At 36.0% G+C, this 19621-nt stretch overlaps 1 protein-coding gene across 7 annotated transcripts in view; it reads left to right on the forward strand.

Moving 5' to 3' along the window:
- Positions 1–19621, forward strand: part of GPD2 (glycerol-3-phosphate dehydrogenase 2) — a 164342-nt gene that overhangs the window by 112985 nt on the left and 31736 nt on the right. For all 7 annotated transcript variants that reach the window (XM_081261713.1, XM_081261714.1, XM_081261715.1 and 4 more), the window contains 2 exons: positions 16289–16453; positions 17286–17430. In XM_081261713.1, the coding sequence (XP_081117839.1) occupies positions 16289–16453; positions 17286–17430 (310 nt within the window). The remainder of the gene's footprint in view (positions 1–16288; positions 16454–17285; positions 17431–19621) is intronic.

Below are 19621 nucleotides of genomic sequence, written 5' to 3' on the forward strand. Positions count from 1 at the left end.
TTTGTAGACCCTTTTGGGTCTTCTAGGTATAGAATCATGTCATCTGCAAATAGTGATAATTTAAGTTCTTCTTTTCCTCACACAATTTCTTACACAACCTATGTAATTACCACTCCCTTTTTGTCTAAACCTTATATGTATTCTCTTAATCACTGGAAAAGTATTACTAATATCTAGTCTGGGGCCTATTAAGAAGAGTAATTCTTTGGGAAGAAAATGGTACAAGAACACAATAATTAGATGAAAGCAGCAACCAGATTAAGGTGAAAATCAAATAACTTGTATAATGTCTTTATGTCAAAGATGATTAATATATAATTCTGAATTAACTAGGGAGAGGTAATGACAAAGACTAGCAGTAAACCAGAAACTTTTATTTTCCAAGAGTTTTAAATATTTTAATTTTTAATCTGAGATGCACTATAATGACTGAGCTTGATTCATGTTTTACTTTCTCTTATGAAGGTTAAATCTAACTGAAAGATAACTCTCTGAGTGTTTTTGCTATGTGAAAAGCACTATACCTCAATAATTACCTCAAATCCATTTTATTAAAAGATGAGTTATAAATACATTATCATTAAAAAGTAATTGGGGGACTTGGTCTCTAGCTCAGTGGTGGAGTGCTTGCCTCACAATTGTGAGGCGCACTGGGTTGGATACTTGGCACCAAATAAAAATAAGTAAAGATATTATGCCCATCTACAACTAAAAATATATATGTATTTTTTTTAAAGTAATTGGAATACACTTAGGATTAACCAATGGATAAATTCACTACCCTCACTGAGATAGAGGAATAACAAACCTATCTTTTTCAGTAGGTGCCTCTACTAATAGCATTCAAAAAATAGGAAATAGTATGTATACTGGTTGTAAGAAATAGATGTATTGCATGAAGCAGATCAACATATATATTTACCTTTTCCTTGTGTTTTCTATTATGAATTTCTTTTTTTCAGGATAGCTTTGGGTAAAATTTGTATTGCCATGATCCTTAACTATAAATAAGAGAAAAAGATACTTCTTTACTCAATTATGTTGAGTTTTTTAAAGTAGCAAAAGCCCTCATTTTAAAAAAAGCTAAGCATAAACATTACTACCACAAATGTAGTGAAACACATACAATTGAGAGTAATTTTTAAAGTAATATAATACCTCACTCACTAAAGTCTAATTAATTTAATTTGCTACATTTGCTGTTAAATGTATCCTTGGACCCTTTCTTTTCCCCTTCATACCCTATTCCATCTACAATGTGCATAGAATTAATTCAGGCCATACATTTTAATTTAGACTTATCTTCTTCCTTTTTTGTTATTATGTATCTCAGTTCAACAGACTTTAATTGCATCTAGGTATAATGGAGGGCCTCTGTGTGCCTGGTGGTTGTGTGTAATTGGGCTTTTCCTCCTCTTCTACCCACCTGCTCTTCAACCCTCCAGGTTTTGGAAAGGTCCTCTTTTCTCACTCTCTGTACTTTTTGAGTTATTACCTCTCTTAATTCCTTTTGAATGATGGCACGTTAGCCATGTTTCACAAATACTGAACTTGTAATTTTAGAGATATCAGGAGCGTCTGATCATAGCAGCTCTTATTTAAATTATTTTGTTGGCTGAACTAGATATTGTTCAGAGCAGTGACCCTCAGAAACCAATTTGGTAATCCTGAGCATAAATCAAGAGTACCAGGAACTTAGAAGGCCATTGAGCATTAGAGTTCTTATGAACAAAGAAATCTCCTGTTTATCACCTCTATGACCTGTATTTGATATTTGAAATCATATTTTGTATAGTATTGGACGGAGCCACAAATTGGAACAAGTTGCCATGAAGGTTTTCCTAACTCATGCTAAGAAAGAGCTGCAGTGCTTTCATCAGGAAGGAGTCTGTTTGCTAGAAAGACCTCCAGGGCATTATGTTACCCCAGACCTTCACACTGATCCCTGCCCTCTACAAGAATGGAAGTTTCCAAAGAATGAAGGAAGCAGCAGCCACTGAGCATGGAGAACATCTCTCCTGTTCAGCAGCATGTGGCCTTTCTCATTGCTTTCAATTTTCTTTGTGTCCAGAATAGAACAGCCATGTGTAGAAAATTCTGTACCATTGCATCCTTGAGGATCACTTGGCTTGATTGCAGTGATCTCTGTGTGTATGTTTGCTTAGTCTCTTAAAGGAAAATAATTTGAAAGCTGAGCAGTCTTTCTCTCCCTCATCAAGTCATGAGCTGTGAATCTTTCTGGAGAAATATTGTACACCTTAAAAGCAGTATTTGAATATGTCTCATGATTTTGCTGCTGAAACTGCAGCAACTCAAGTTGCAGGGCTTCTAAACCAGCCTGTATCTCACTGTTTACCCTCTTTGTCTGTTAAAAATTTGATTCTGTTAGCAGGGCCTCAGGTTTGGATGTTACCACCAATAGTTTGTGAGATCACAGGATGGGGAAAAAATGGTTTTCATGTGAATACTGCTCAACTTTTTGATGTGTGATTTTAGGGAATTTGTTGACCAAATGTTGACATGTGATATTTCTGAGTTGAAATGTGCCTGCTTTAGGTCTAGGCTAACTTTATATCATTGATACATCTGTGTACTCTCTTAAGAATGAATATCAATACTTTCTATATCAATACTTTCTAAAATGTTCTTTTGTGTAATTTTGTACTCTGTCAAGAATGTCTTTACTATGTTAGTCTTGGAATGCTTAGAATGACTATAAAGGGAGCAACATTTTGCATTACAAGTTGAAACAATGTGTTGATTCATATATTTTCAGATGATAAAATTCTCAGTTTTCTATATGACTATCAATTTATTTATTTATATATATTCAGTAATAACATATTAGTACCATCTCTATGTCAGGCAATGTCATAGGTACTGGATGGAACAACATAAAATATTTGCTTTCTTTTTTTTTAATTTGCCATCTTTTAAAACAATATTTATTTCTTTTACTTGTACACCTTTGTTTTTATTTATTCACCTTTACATGGTGTTGAGGATTGAATCCAGGGCCCCTCGCACACGCTAGGTGAGCACTCTGCCGCTGAGCCACAACCCCAGCCCAAAATATTTGCTTTGTTAGAAAAGCTTTTTGGCAACTGGAGGCTATTGATAAGCCAACCAGTGATTTACATTTGCATTTGAGACATTCAGTGAAAGGTGCACACCTAAGGTGCATGCAGGGGAATCTAGACAAGATTTCTTAAGTAATACTTTGCTGAATTTAGTAAAGAGTAGTAATATAGCCATGTAAAGTTAGTAGGGGAGGATGTGGAAGGGAGCTTTGTGGCCAGAGGAATGCAGGAACATGGACTTTAGGAAGCAATTGTATGGAACTTGGGTGTAGGGTGGGTAGATGCACACAGAGCACACACAAAGCCTTGGTCATGGAAGATCAGTTCCACACTAAGGAGTTTATCTTGAATTCTGGAGGCAGTGGGAATGCAGTGAATGAAAAGCACATATTAGATACAGGAAATTCAGTATCTGGAAATGTGTTTGAATGATGAGTGTGAGAGTTTTGGGTGAGATTGAATGCTGATTTGAAGGAACCCCTGGCCAGGAAAAAGCAAAGACGTAGGAAAGAAGAGATGTACCACCTGCAATAATATCCATGTTTTTTCTTTCATCTTCTACAAAACTACCTAGATTTTCTTATTATATTATTAGCTGTCTTTGTAGTTTAACTCTTTATTTGTATGTCCTTTCAGGTTTTTTGTTAAGTCTTCCATTTGGAAATAAGTCAATAAACTAAATCAAGTGTTTCCAAATTCTGTTTTCAGAACAATCTAGATCTTTCAAAACTTTAGAATGTGGGCTTTAAAAAATCTGTGATTGCCCAACTGGTTTATGTCAGCATTTTGGAAAGAATATCAATCTTTAAAGCAGTGTTAGAGATGTAAACCCTCTGGAGAGTGAAGAATGCCTGGTGCATGCTAATTTTGTACTTATCCAGGTGGAAGAAGAAGAGGAATAGCCAAAGCTATAGATAGAACAAAGGCATGTCAGCTGCAACCTGGTCTCAGTTTGGGCTTAGCTTTCCTCACCAATCCTGTATTGGGACATTGGTAATTTATTTATTTATTTTTAACCTGTATCATATTAAGTTCTTACTTTGACAAATCGCATTTTGATTTATAGTCTGTGCTTTTGGCATGTGCTTTAATGGCATTAGCCAACTCTAGACACATACTGAATTCATTATGTACCTTATGTATGTAAGTAGTAATACTTCCTTTTAATGAACATACGGTCACATCAAAGTGCTGTGAGGGTGTTTTACAAAAGCGTCTTTGTGTAGTGCTCCTCAGAAGTTTGGAGACGTGTGTTAAGTTGAAGACTAATATGCTGTATTTTAAGTTGTATTTTAATAGAGTAATATATTATAATTTTGCCCTCTCCTTAAGGTGAATAGTCTGTTATAGTCTGCTTGAGTCTTTGATTCTTAGGCTTAGGTTTTAATTAGAATTCAACATTTTTGACATGTAAATTTTTTATTTGTAACCAGATGAATTAAGAACTCAAAGTAAAATTGACTTTGAATTTGTAACCTGATCTAAGATGTTGAGAAAGAACAGATATAGGAACTCTTTTTCTTATTTTCTATAGGTGGTAAGACATTTACAGAATCTACTCACATAGATGATCTGGGGCAACACTAAAGCTTGGCTAGGTCTCTTAAAAGACTTCTTATTCTTAAAATGTGGGCATCCTTCAATAACATGTTGGGGCAGGACTTTGAGGGTAGATAGAGGTAGAGAAGTGAACCAGCAATTGGCTACTAGGTGTAGCCAGCTCTGAGCAGGTTTCTAAGGGGAGTGGCTGGCAACATAAGCCACCTGTCCCAGCTGAGTTGGCAGTCATGATGCCCATTCCATTCTGATCTTGGTTCTGAACATGGAAGCAGTTTTCTTATTGCAGTAATCCATGGAATTAAATGTGTGATAGTATTTTGGAATTTCTTTGTGAGAAGGAGGGACTTTGAGGACACAGGCAACCTTTAGAAATAGGCCAGTTTCTTATGTAGAAAGGTTGAGAAGAATGCCAAAGATATGGACAAGCAAGCTAGATGGAAGTAGAGTTCTGGTCCAAAAGAACACAGAAGACAAACCAGATATTGGGGTGGGGGTCTTATGTTTGGAATATATGGGAAGAGGAACTGCAGCCTGTTGAGTACCAGGAATTCCCTTGTCTAGGGGCTCCATAAAGACAGGTATCAGTTTGTGGACATATAATAGATTCTGGAGGGATAAGGGCTTTTTTGACCCTGCCAGGTACAGTCAGGATTGACTCAGGACTCTGGGGCAGAGCCTGGGGAGGGAAGGCTGCCAGTAATTACAACAGAGCTGGGGCACCTTGACTGTCTCAGAAACTAATAAGAGTTTTCTTTGAAATAACCAGCATTTCCAGGAAGACCTTGAGAATTGCTGGGTAAGAGGCTCTATTCACTGAAACATAGTATTTGATTTCTTTTTACTTTTCATTATAAAACAAAAGTGAAAACCTTAGTAGTACTTTTGGTATGTCCCAGCTTTGCCTTTAAAAGTTGAAAGTAAAACTAATGAATACATTTCAATTTGGAGTAGCATTGTATGAAGTCTAAATTTGTGATTCATTTTTTTGAATCATAGGAAATTAGAAATAGGATAGTGTGATGGGTTAATTGTTTTTTACATTTGACTCTTGCTTCATGTTACCAGGCTCTAGAATTTCAGACACAAAGGTAAAACTTTTGGCATTCATTGAAACCTTTTTATTGGAAGAGGTATTTATGGAACTATTTAACTTTAATTCATGTTAATCATAGTTTATCATAAATGAGTGTAAAGCTTATTTATTGAATTGTTTTATTTATAAACTTTTATGTTTATTGAGTGCAGATTATATCAAACTCTGTAGAACATTGGAAATGTCTTTCTTAAGTACAGCGCATATTGATTTCATCTATAATTGTTTTCTACCACCAAACTCCCCACAAAGGGGGAGTTCAGTTTTTACGTGTTTATGTTTCACATTAATAAATTTGTTGGCTTTAGAAAACCAACTTTGATATCTGGCATACTATTTGATGTATGTGGTGGCAACACTGACATGGTTTTATTGTTAACTATATAGTATACAAACTTCCTTTTTATTTCCGTTAATCAAGAAGATAAATCAGATATTCTGCTAGCTATTAGGTTGTGAAATTAAACTGACTCTCACAGTATTTGCACCTCAGCTTTTTTTGCCTCAGCATGTGACTTTGATTATAAAGGTTCAGATTAGTTGTTCTATCATTTCTCTCAGGATGATCAAGCTGTGGTAAATTGATTGGTATTAGCACAACTCACAGCCATTATAAATTGATTACTTTAGACAAAAAATAGTTTAACACCTTCCTACATGCTAGGCTTGTGGTCCTTGCTACAGATAAACTGCTGGAGGTGATGATGGAGAACAGAACCAAGTTCCTGCCTTTAATTTATTCATTCCTATGAGAAGTGAAACATCCATGTAAATCAGAATTCTCAGATTGCTGTTAAAAAAAAAGTCCAGTAGGGCAAACTTATTTGAATGATCCAATTAAGATCAAAATTTTGCTTAGTAATGGTGAGTTTAGGCCCAGGCAAATGAATAGTCTTACTGGAGATTGTATTTGTTAAGATGTGAGTCTGAATGTTTTACTTTTGTAGTTAAAAACAAGTAAATTCTGATTTTCCATTTCTTCTTCTTAAGGGAACCAAGCCCCAAATAAAGTTTCCCAATATGCATTGAATCTGGGTTGCTAAAAGATGTTATTGTGATAACGGAGGAATGCTTATGATTTGAACATGAAATAAAAGCCTACCTCTAACCAGAGGAGAGGGAAGGTCAGTTTAGTAGAAGGCAATCTTTGTTAGCAAGAGTTTTTTTTCCTATAATGCTTTCACTCATATCTGGTCATTTCAGTGGCCCCAGGGGGATTGGCAGAGAAATTGATATTATCCCTACTTTATGGTTGAAGAAACAGAGTGAGCAAAGGTTTGTGCCCAGGATTATAGTTCTTGGGGACAGGCTGGGTCCTGAATTCAGGCATGCTGAGTTTCTAGCCCAGTTTCCCCCCGAACCCCCAAGAGAGAGTGATGTCAACACTTCTGTATGCAGTCTTTCAGAAAAGCAGGATGCTGACTTTGGTCAGACTGATTTGATAACAATTTGATAAGATGTGGAATCTTCCTATGATTAGAGAAATCTGATAGGATACAAGACTGTCCCTGAAACAGATAAAGGTTCTCAAAAGGCTGCTTCCAGTTAGAATTCCCCTGCTGGTCCTTAGCACATGGTTCCATGTGTTTATTATGTGTCTCACACTCAAAATCACCCCTGGGGCAGATTGAGCCATCCTGACGTTTTGTGAAAAGTTGTGTGCATGTACTCACACACAAATGAGAGGGAAGGCTGCGGGAGGATTCTGTGCAAGTGGAGGATCAATTCCATTTAGTCCTTTGAAGAAAGAGGGTGCAACTACATCAAATGGCTTCTTGTAACATTTTATGTAGTTAGATTCCACAATGGGCTTATTTGAAAATTTTGATTGCAATTTATGCAATTGGTAAAAAATGGGAAATATCAGTGAAATCATCAGGTTCCAGTCTGTGATTCCATCCTAGAGGAAACTGAGGTACAGAAGTTGTCACCTGTTTTCGGATGTTAGTTGTAGGTAATAAATAAGTAAAAATAAAAATCTGGCTGATTTTAGGAGAAAAGGAATTTCTTGAGAGGATGTTGAGCAACAGCAGAAATGTTGGGAAGGCAGAATATCTAGCATGAAATTTAATGGATGAAAAATGATTTGCAGCAACTAGAGCCATAGGCAAACTGCTGTTCCAGAATCAGCACACCAGACTTTGCTGCTGCTGATTGCACATCACATGTTACTCTTCCACCTATGCTGACATCTCTGTCATCACAGCTCCCAGAAATGGGGTGGTGCTGTTGCCATTATCAGCACCCCCACCTTCATATTGGACGTTCTTTGGGTCATTAGGTCTAGATTGGGAGCTGAGTAAAAGGCCATGTTATGGTGGGTCACTCTTCCCCTCCTGTTGGAGGAGAGACTACTGTTCTGCAAGGCTTATAGGGTGGTGAAGGAGATTAAATGATGGGAAACAAACCCAAATTAAACTAAAACAGAGCACCAGAAAATTATCTGCCATGGAAACGTACCCATTAGTGGCTGTTTAAAGGATTAGAATTTGGGTTTTCTGATTTTTCCCAGGATACCAAATTTATAGCTAGAGTTGATTTCCTTTGTTAAAAACTGGCAGAGGTTCCCTAGTTTTTAAGAGAAAACAAAGTCCCTTGGATTAAAATTTGGTAATTCTTATATTTTGAAACAACATCATTTTTCTCCAGATTTAAAACCATTCTCTTGTTTTCCTATCCTTTGTGACATACAAACAAAACAAAACAAAACGAAAAAAAAGTTATTTGTTAATGGTTAAAAAATGAAGAGAGAAAAAGAGAAACAAACAGAAAGAGAAAACAATAGTCAGCAAGTGTGGAAATTAGACATTGGTTGTTATATGTTTTAGAGAAGGTTTGCCAAACTGGTGAGCAATAAAACCATTTAGAACTGGAAAATATTTGGGACTTTTTAAAAATGTATTTTTAGGCAATAACCATAACATATAATCAAGATATAAAGTGGTCTTGGATTTTTAGTAATCTTTTTTAGCCTTTTAATAATAAAGGTAAGTATAATGATAATAATTTATACATATTGGGAGTTATTGTGTTGTAGCATGCATTATCTGAGTTATTTCTCACAATAATGCTATACAATCCCATTATCATTCTCCTTGCATAGAAGAAAAAACAGACCCTTAGATAAGAGAATTCGTATGAGTTAGTAGAGATTGGATTTCATCTTAAGCACACACTCCTATGAGGAAAGCTTTGCACATCTTCCTATACTTTAAAAGAGAAGAGAAGATGTGTGGGGGAATATTGGGTTTGGTGATAACCTCAGAAGAAAGATAAAGGAGGTGTGCAAGAAAATAGGAATGGTTTTTCCAAGATAGACTGTAAACTTGCTCACATTTTTCAGTATCCTGGGGCAAATTGACCAATCTGACTTTTTTGTTTTCTACCCACCACAATGATACTTAGCTCAGTGCCTGGTACATAGTAGGAGTTCAATAAATATTTGCAAAAGGAATGAATTTCAAGCATCCTCAAGTCAAGTTTTCTTGAGTTAAGATGTCATGATGTCTAGACTGCAACTCTCAATAGAGAGATCTTTACCCACAAAGCTTGACCTTCCAAGAAGGCTTACCAATGAATTTAGTGCATTTCACAAACAAGCAAGGGAACTTACCCAGGGTTTTTAGGCCACATAATTGTACGGTTTGTGAAGGAGTCTTCTACAGTATGTCTTGCTGTCTGACTTTCCAACTTCATTTCAATTTTTGTCACATTGTTCCCTTTTCCTTTTTCCTCCTAAAAACTATATAAAAAAACTATTTTTGGCTTGTGCTAGAGAGAGAATTGATTGTCCTAGAGCAGGCACACGGAGTCTTCATTGTAAACTAATGTATAGAACATTTTTGTACAGAAATAGCTAATGAATACCCAAAGCATTCTGTTGTTTGCAGTTTAAATGTGGTTTCATTTTTGTTCAATTCTAGCTAGATTCCTAAGTGTCTGAGAAGTAGAAAACTTACTCCTCATTAGATTTATTTAAAACTTTTTCAAGAAAGGAAAGTCCTGAGGGTATAGAAACTTTATGTACTTAAGTATGTCATGTTAAGGCATTTGACAATGTTTCCTTTACACAGGGCCAAAGACCACAGATCCACCCTGATTGCTAATTATTCAGATTGTAAATAGCTTATTTGAGAACTTAGGGTGAGACAAAAGAAACATGAAGGAACAAAGGGCCCACAATAATGAAAAGGATATTGTGAAGAGAAAGGCCAGGCAGAATTATGATGCAGGTCACATCCTGTGCCTGCATTTAATTGTACCTTTGTATTTAATAATAAAAATGATTACAGTCTTAGTGCTAACAGGTGTCCCTTCTTGAGAACTGTGGTATGGATAGATGACAGCAAATTACTCCAATTCATAAACTTGGAATATTATGTTTTTATTTCAAGTTTCACCAGTCTATACTAGAAGATATTTTTCTGCAAAAATACACATCATCTCAAGAAGATTTTATAACTATTTTTTTCTGATAAATATATATATATAAAATATAAGCAAATATTTTAAAGTATAAATGAATGAAAAATATCACTTGATAGGCATTACTTAACATATTGGGATTATATTAATACCATTACTAATACTGCAGTCACATTTCTGGTACTTTATGCTTTTATATAAGCTTTGGATGTAATTACAAATTAGTAGAGAATTTAATTTATAGGTGGTCTTGTTGCTAGAACTTAATTGTGTTAATTGCTTATGTTTTGTGGCTCATATATTGGAGTGGTTAACTGCTTCCCTGGTCTCTGCAGAATTTACACTTCTTCCTTTTTTTTTTTTTTTTAAATTAGGTATTGAACCCAGGGACTTTCTACCACAGAGTTATGCACCCCCCCCCACCCGTTCCCCACCTCCCTTTTTAAACATTTGAGACAAGGTCTTCCTAAATTACCCAGGCTGGCCTTGAATTTGTGATCATCCTGCCTCAGCTTCCTGAGTAGCTGAGATAGCTGAGATAATAGGTCTTTTTACCAAATTTGTTACTATTCCATTGACCAAACAATTTCACATGGCTGAGTCCTGAATCATAGTAAAAGGGAACATCATGAAGACTTGTGACAAAAGGCATGGATACAGAAAGGGAAGAAGAATGGAGCAATATTTGCAATATACTTCATAGCCCATACAAGTTAATAAAATTAAAATTTAAGCATAATTTGAGATCCAATGGAGAGAGTATGTTTTCTGATTTTTCTTTTTTTCTGATTTCCTTCATGAACCACTGGTGTTTTGGTCTTTATGAATGCCTAGTCTCTTTTAGTGATATTGGGGTAATGTCATAGAAGCCAGAAATGGGGAAAAGATTGAAGTGAACTCTTGGAAGGGATAGGTAATCATTTTAAAAGTGGGACATTATATGTACTGTATGATTTCAGAAGTATCTAGATCCTCTCTGTGTATAGGATATCAAAGCCCAGAACTGCAGTGTATCACACATTATGCCAACCCAGATTAGTCACATATCCAGAAGCTCCAACCCAGGCATCCCAAGCCCAGAGTCACTCTACATCATACCTTGTAAAGTGTGTTTTCTCTACACTGCTCCATGTGCTTCTTGACCCTTGTCACTCCTTATATAATAAACATTTTTAGCTGGGGATGTGGCTTAGTGGTAGAGCACTTGCCTAGCATGCACAAGGCTGCCAAAAACCACCACCATCAACAACACTTTTGGAAATTACATGTTGTCATAATTTACTTTGAAGACTATGTTCTCATCTTGAGTTTTCTTTTTCAAGCTTACTCATGATATATACTTAAAACAGAATTGAATAATCTCTTTACACATACACATATACACGTGCACATGCTTATTTTGCCCTGCCTCTGCTTGTACTTTTCCCATGATAAAGGAAAAATTTAAATGCAGTGGTTTTATTCAATGAGCTTGAGTTTGGTAGATTAGCCTTGGAATTACCTTTGCAGACTACAAAGGGGAAGCTGCCAGAGAGGTCACTGTGACATTATCAGTCTGAAACAGTGAAACATTCCTTGTGGATTTTGTTAGAAATGGGATTAAAGTTTTACAGGAATATCATTTCTCATGAGCATCCTTTCCCCCTTTGCTAGAAGTAGTCAAGGTGATTACATAAGACCCAGGTCAGAGCACAGTGAAATGAAGGAAGTATTCTTAACATTGCAAAGTGCTGTTTTTTATCAAATATGAAATTGTGGGCAGGTGTTATTTTAAAGAAGAAGCATTTTTTCCTAACAATTAGACTTTCTATACTGGGAGGCAAATTGTAGATTGGTCTGTATGTAGTGAAACGCCATTTAAATGTATACTGTATTTAGAGGAAGATTATATGTACATTTTCATAGCACCACAGAACTTAAGACCTGAAGGAAATGAAAATTCCAGCTAATTTGTTACCTATTTTTTCCACATTTACTCTTTCTTCATACCCTTTACACATTCAATCATCATTACTCATTTTTTTCCAACTATTTTGCATGTTAACTTAGTTGCCAAACTTTGACTCCAAGGAGAGCAATATTGCTATGTCTCCAAAATATTTATATGTAAGACCTATCTTTTAGATGGTTACATCCTGAAATCCGCATGGTCACACATATGTCACTTAAAATACCTATCACTGTTCTGTGTTCCAGGCCATTGAGAGTTAAGACAAAATCTTCTCTACTACCACCAACCTTTATTCTTTTGGGTGGGTAGATTTAATATTTTGTTTTTCTAAACAAGGGAAAACAGTTATAGTTCCACCTCTTATGTGCTTCCTCCCCTATGAGCTGTAAGCTCAGTATGTGCACATATGTAAGATTTCAAGTGCAAACGAGAACAGAGCAGGAAACAGATTTTCACAGTCGCCGTCTGGGTCCTTGTGTAAGTGCCAATGTAAAGCTACTCCCTGATCAGTGAAACACAGTATAATGTTGCCTGGCTCTAAGGAAACGGATTTGAAAATCTAAACTTCATAAGCAGATCAATTGGGTGGGGATTTGAGATTATTGTATCACATTCCAATGACATGAAGTGGTGTCAAAAAGGTTTTTTTCTCCAGAAATAAATTACAAGAGGCATAGAGATACCTTTCAAAATGTCAGGAAGGAGGTTGAGAAAAATTTAGTTAAGAATAATGAAAATATATCACTTATATTCCAGGAAGCATACACTGCAAGTGTCTGGGGTCTAGGTATCTCACGGTGAATGGCAAGGTTCAGGAGGTTGAGGAAGGAGGGAGCTTTGCCCTGAATCCAAGGAGGTAAATGGTTAAAGTGAATGTCTGGAAAGAAGAGGATTGCTGGATTGAGATGTGAACTTCTGGTCTCAGGAGGTGGCAGATTACTCCTCAATTTTTAGAAGATAATAGTAGCTAGGTGTACATTCTTCTGCAGAGCAAGGGGAAGCTGTGGTGAAAGTCTTGAGGAAACCCTATCTCCCTCCCAATCATTCATCCTATATATAAGAGCTAGTTTGGGGTGATGTTTCAGATTTTCCACATTTGGGGGATTTCTATGTACTCTTCAGATGTCTTGCCACCAACTTTCAGATGTCTGAAATTTCTTTAGCAAGAGACAAGGCATTTCATTCCATAGTTGGAAGTAAGAATTTCTTTATCTGTTTCTCTAACATATTGAATAACATTTGGCTAAACTCAGTACTTATTGGGTACCTATTCAATGCCTGGTACTAATGAGAGGAGAGAGAGAGAGAGAGAGAGAGAGAGAGAGAGAGAGAGAGAGAGAGAGGGAAAAGAGCAAATGAAAGTGAGTTTGCTACCATCCCCTGAGACGTGGACTCCTACAATGCAATGGGAAGTAAGTTCCATTGGGTTGAGGCTGCCCTGTGTCTTTCTCACCATCGTGTTCCCTGCATTTATCATAACACTCAGTTCATGACAAAGGTTAATTATTTTTGCAAGCAGATGGATTTACAGATAAATGTAGTATTGGAAAGTTTATTAAAAAGGTATGTGCAAGACATAATGCCGATGCAGAAGCAGTGAACAATTTTGCCTTGGAAGGGGTAGGATGCAGATAAGGTGAGACTTCATGGTGAGATATTTGATCTAGATCATAAGAGACAAACAGATGTTTCCAGAATGGCACTCAGCCAGAATACAAATAATAAGTGTGGGCAAAGTTAAGAAGTGTACAATGGCCTGAAAGTTCAGGGAATCACAAATAATTTGGCAATCCTGGATCCAAGAATACTGGGAGTAGAAGAATTGTGGCAGATGTGGATCATATCATGAAGGGTCTCTACATTATGTAAAAATGTGGTTGTGTAACCGATGTGATTCTGCAATCTGTATTTGGGGTAAAAATGGGAGTTCAAAACCCACTTGAATCAAATGTATGAAAGATGATATGTCAAGAGCTTTGTAATGTTTTTAACAACCAATAAAAAAAGGGGGGGTCTCTACCAATAAGTAGCATTCCCCATTGAAGTCAAGATAGGTACTCCCAGCTCCTGAGGGTGGATGTGGAGAAATAAGGAGCAAAGGAGTCTTCTTTATCTTAGATTTTAAACTGCAGTTGATCTTCTTTACCTTAAATTGTATTGTGATTTACAAGCTAATTAGGGAGAGATTTCTTAATATGGAAGCAACAGCCTGATGAGCTATACTTATACTGCAGTGTAAGCCATGCATATATGATATACTGATGCTGTAATGAGATTTTGTATTTTTAAAATGCATTAAAAGAAAATTTTACATTTTCAAAGTCAGTTTACACCCAAGTGATTGTGTAATAGATATGGCACTTTACAAAGGAATCTATTTTTTAGTGAATGGAATTTCTGCCTGGTTCCTTGGAACAGCAGTTTCATCTAGGATTTAAAATAGTTCATTTACACATGACTTTCCAGAGACTTGTCCTGTCTGTAAGTCAACAAACCCAAAATGGGTGAGCTTCCCTATAATATGCCTATGCTGAGAGCAAACATGACTTGGATTTCATGTACTACCAAATGCTTACCTCGGCCGGGTGCTGGGGAGGGTGTGTCATTCTTGTACAGACATCTGCCAGAAAGACTGCAGAAGATGAGTGCTGTGTCATTGCCTTGAAAGGAAAATCCCTAGTAGAATTTTTATTTAGTTTCTTTAGACTGTGTGTATTTAACTCTATGGAGCACACCTCTGCTTTAAATAAGGAGCTCTGCATTAATAAAAGGTTTTTTTATTTTTTTTAAACTTAGTTTTAGACATACCTGGGATTATTTTAAGCAACTTTGGGGTCATGCTAAATGGTAACTTGAGGAATTGCTCCGCTTCCTTTCTATGCCCAGCTCAACTGCTGCTCCTGTTATTGTTGTTTTCTTTCCCCTCCTACTCATCCTGTTAATTTTTGAATATATTAATCCCAGAATAATAAAAACTTTGCATGTTGAGGTTTAATATGTGTTCCTCACTTGGTGGCATATATAATTTTGGGGGTAAGATTCTCGGCTGATTGTATTAATTCAGAGGTTTTGGAATAAGATATTTGTGGGGAGGGGTGGCAGAGTCTTAAGTCATTGATTCTCTCTTTATAACTTTGCCCTTTTAGCTGGAACAGATTGCTTGTGTAGTGCTTCTAGCCGTGCACAGGCTGAATCACAAGGAAGAAACTTTACATAAACCATTTATACTAAATGTTTGGTATGCTGGCAACATAAATCAACAACAATATCCATTACAAATTCATCCCTTTATCAGTATTATCTTGATAGAACCGATCCCAATGTGTGGGAATTTGAACTCTGCTTCAATACATCTAGCCCTGGATAATTAATTATTCAGGGCACAGAGAACCTGGCCCCAGCAATGTAGAGTAATTCTTCCTGGTCAGCGTTAACTCCACTGGCAATAATAAATAGAAAAAGTCTCCAGTGATGCCAGTATTTTAAAGTGATTAATCATCTTTCCCCCCTTCTCCTCCCCCTTAGTTTTCTTTAACTAGGATTTTTCAGCAATAAATCTTTAACAATACAGGTAGGAATTGTTCTGTAATTAAATTTTGCCCTGCTTAATTCCTTACCTTTTATGTGCGATTAAAAAAAAATGTTACATTTTAAGGAGCCCTGATCAAAATTCAAACCAAGAAAAATCCTTTTATGGAATATGGAGAGATTCTCTATGGAAGATTAAGCTCTTGATTTTGAATATTAGATAGAGCACATACTCATAAAAATTGTTCATCAACACCAGTTGGGGTGTCAAATATTCTGAAGTTTTGAATTGCTTCACTTTCATGCTTATGGTTTTTCTGTATTAGGAAAAGTCTGACATATACATCTGTTCCCACATGGAGAGAGTAATTAGTTATTTCTTAACTTTCAGATAATTGATGTCAGCTCTGTAGGAAGGGGGTATTTTTCACCATGTTTGTGGTACAAAATGTATTTACTGAAGTGGCAGGTGAAGGCCTGATTAAGAATGACCACGTATTTTCAAATCGTGCCCTATAGAGCTGCCCAACCATCATGTATATTCTGGGTGACAGGGACAGATGTGACATATCTGTTGTGACACACTTCTGTACCACCAGTCTGTGGCTCGAGGTGACTCCTGTCCCTCCCCGATGCTTTTTCCTGCTGCAGGACAACACAATGATGCACGGATGAACCTTGCCATTGCTCTCACTGCTGCCAGGTATGGGGCTGCCACAGCCAATTACATGGAGGTAGTGAACTTGCTCAAGAAGACAGACCCCCAGACGGGCAAGGAGCACGTGAGCGGCGCACGGTGTAAGGATGTCCTCACAGGTATGCCACATCTCGGAGAGGGAGGTATTTCTTAGAATCTTGCCTTGCTTGTATAATGACTGACTTATAATTTTTCTGTCACTTTTCTTCCATTTAACCCAGGCTTCAGAGTCATATTAATTATATTCCTTATTGTCAATAATGACTGGTTTTACGTGAAAATTTTTCCCTTGTAGGAATTGGCAATTTTCCCCTTTGTGTTAAATAATAATAATAATAAGGATAATAATAAATGCCCACAAAATTCTCACAGATATGAATGCATTCCATTTTCTTTACAAAAACATATAATTAATAAAATTAAATAAATGTACCAAGTTTCAAAGTATCACTTAGGTGACACAGGCAGTGCATTTACATGTCATTAAAATCAATCACCTTTAACTTTTGTTAGATTCTTTCTTGTCCTGGTCCTATGGCCATACAGGCAGCTGTAAAATTACATGATTTCTTGAACAAAATTAACACTGGGAAGTGTGTTGTCTCACGATGCAGCTGTTTACACATTTGAGTTTTCAGGAGAAAGTGACTTATTTATTCTCATTCCACTTTCTTCATGTGTGGCACCTTGATCCTGAGCATTTTATAAATAGACTGAGCACCACAATGAAAAAATGGCATGCTTTCTCTTTAATTTGGACTTGTTTTTGGTAAATTTACTCAGGAGTGAGACTTTTGTTTGGCTCTTCAATAACTCTGGCTGCTCATGTCACTTAGTGTGGTATGCAATATACTTTGCCATAGGTTGAGTTAATAGATGAATTAATAATCCACAGCATCAGTGAACAGAGAAACAAATGGGGTGTGTGATTGATGCTGCTTTCTTTCACAGGGCAGGAATTTGATGTGAGAGCCAAATGTGTTATCAATGCTACGGGACCTTTCACAGACTCTGTGCGCAAAATGGATGATAAGAACGCTGCGGCTATCTGCCAGCCAAGTGCTGGTGTCCATATTGTGATGCCTGGTTACTACAGGTAACTACTTCATCTTGTTGTTCCTCACCTGGGAAAGGGCACAAGCGATTCCGTATGCATTTAATTTCTTCTGGTACACTCTTCTTAATAATAGATGGCCTAACTTGCTGTTCTAAATGAGGAGAAAATGATGGAACTCTTCTAACACAAAATATAAACCAGACTGGGGAAAATCTTAGCCACTTATGGCAGTATTCATTTCTAAAGTCTAATGGGGATCTATTTTTTTTTACAGTGTATTTTGTTCATTATAGTCACTTTTAGAGATTAAATGTTGGTATTTTAAATTCTATTCTTAATAGGATATTAAAATTTAATCTCGTCAAACTTCCATAAAGGATGTTTTAATTAAATCATTAAGAAATTAATTTTGTCAAATATTTATTCTTATGAGCAAGTTGGAAATATTAGCCTCTTAGTTTATAACTTTATAAATATAATATAATATAATAATTAATATAATTTTAATATAATAATAATAATATAATTTTCAGAATATCAAATTAGCAGAGATAAGTAGGGATGGAGAAGTGAGTAGGGGTAGAGATAAAGTATTGCTATTAATTGAATCTCATTTAAGTGGGGTGATGGGTACACAGGAAACCATAAAAACTCCAACTTTTGTATGTTTTTGAAAATTTAGAAGAAATATGTATGTATTTCTTGTCAAATTATTAATAATGATTACTCCTAATGTATATTTTAAGACATCTGTGGAAAAAGTCATATGACTGTGCCAAGAATACAGAATTTATATGCTGTTGTTAATTCCATATGTGTTAAATCTAGTAGGTAAATAGTAATTCTACATGAAATAATGAATTATATGCAAAGATATTATGTCATAATTTGTTCTTAAAAAAGATTAGAAACCACTTCATTTCCTCACCTTGGGAGAAAATAGATTATGGCCTATCTAGACAAGGGAATATTATGTAGTCAAGAATTAAAATTATAAATAACTTCAGTTGTCCTAGGAAAATGCTAATAATACAATGTTAGTTTAAATTTAAATTCATATTGTCCTAGGAAAATGCTAATAATACAATGTTAGTTTAAATTGCAAGACTAGAGATGATCGATATATTTAATAGGATCTATATTTCTACATGTTTTCTACAGATAGAAAAAGACTGGAAAATATGTTAAATATTAATGGTTTTATCTGTAATGTGATTACAGGTGAGGGTTATTTCCTTCCACATTGTTCTAATTTTTCATAAAGAAACATAAGCTTTTTTTTTTTTTTTTTTTTTGTAAACTGGGGATTGAACCCAGTGGCACTTTACCTCTGAGCTACATCTGCAGGGCCCCGCTTTTTTAATTTTTAATTTTGAGACAGGGTCTCACTAAGTAATTTAGGGCCTTGCTGAGAGTGGCCTTAAACTTGTAATCCTCCTGCCTCAGCATCTTAAGTTGATGGGATTACAGGTATGTGCCATCATGCCTTGCCTTCATAAGGCTCTTTTTTCTAAGAATATTTTTATTAGTTGTTGATGGATCTTTATTTTATTTATTTATTTACATGCAGTGCTGAGAGTTGAACCCAGTGCCTTACACATGCTAGGCAAGGACACTGAGCCACAACCTACAGCCCAAGGCTTTTAATATGAAATAAAATAGATGTGCAAAAATTAGATACTTGGTATTCTCCTAGAAATGCTATCCTGCTATGTTATAGATGATGCTACCTTATTCATTATTGGCTCTCCAGTAATCAACTCTTTCTGAAGACAGTAAAAGAGACACCTAATTTGTACCAAATACACTTTTTTTTTTTTTTTTTTTTGCAATGGGGTGCAGAGGCACTTGACCACTGAGCCACATCCATAGCTCTATTTTTTATTTTATTGAGAGACAGGGTCTCACTGAGTTGCTTAGTGCCTCACCTTTGTTGACTGAGGTGGCTTTGAAATCGAAATCTTCCTGCCTCAGCCTTCCAAGCCACTGGGATTACAGGCATGCACCACCCTGCCCAGCCATACCAAATACACTTCTACTCAAAGTGTATTCAAGAGAACTTATCTCCCAAATTCCAAAGTTTCCTATGCATTTTCAAAGCTGGAAACACCAATGTAGCTCTAATTTTGATAATAAAAATGTATGCATCGGTACCTAATTGAGTTTTAAAATAGTTTCAGATGCAATTATATACAGTCATTTTTGTGTTGGATTAAAAATATTCATGGCC

This window comes from Spermophilus citellus (genome assembly GCF_964194105.1).
Source record: "Spermophilus citellus genome assembly, chromosome: 11".
Taxonomy (NCBI): Eukaryota; Metazoa; Chordata; class Mammalia; order Rodentia; family Sciuridae; genus Spermophilus; species Spermophilus citellus.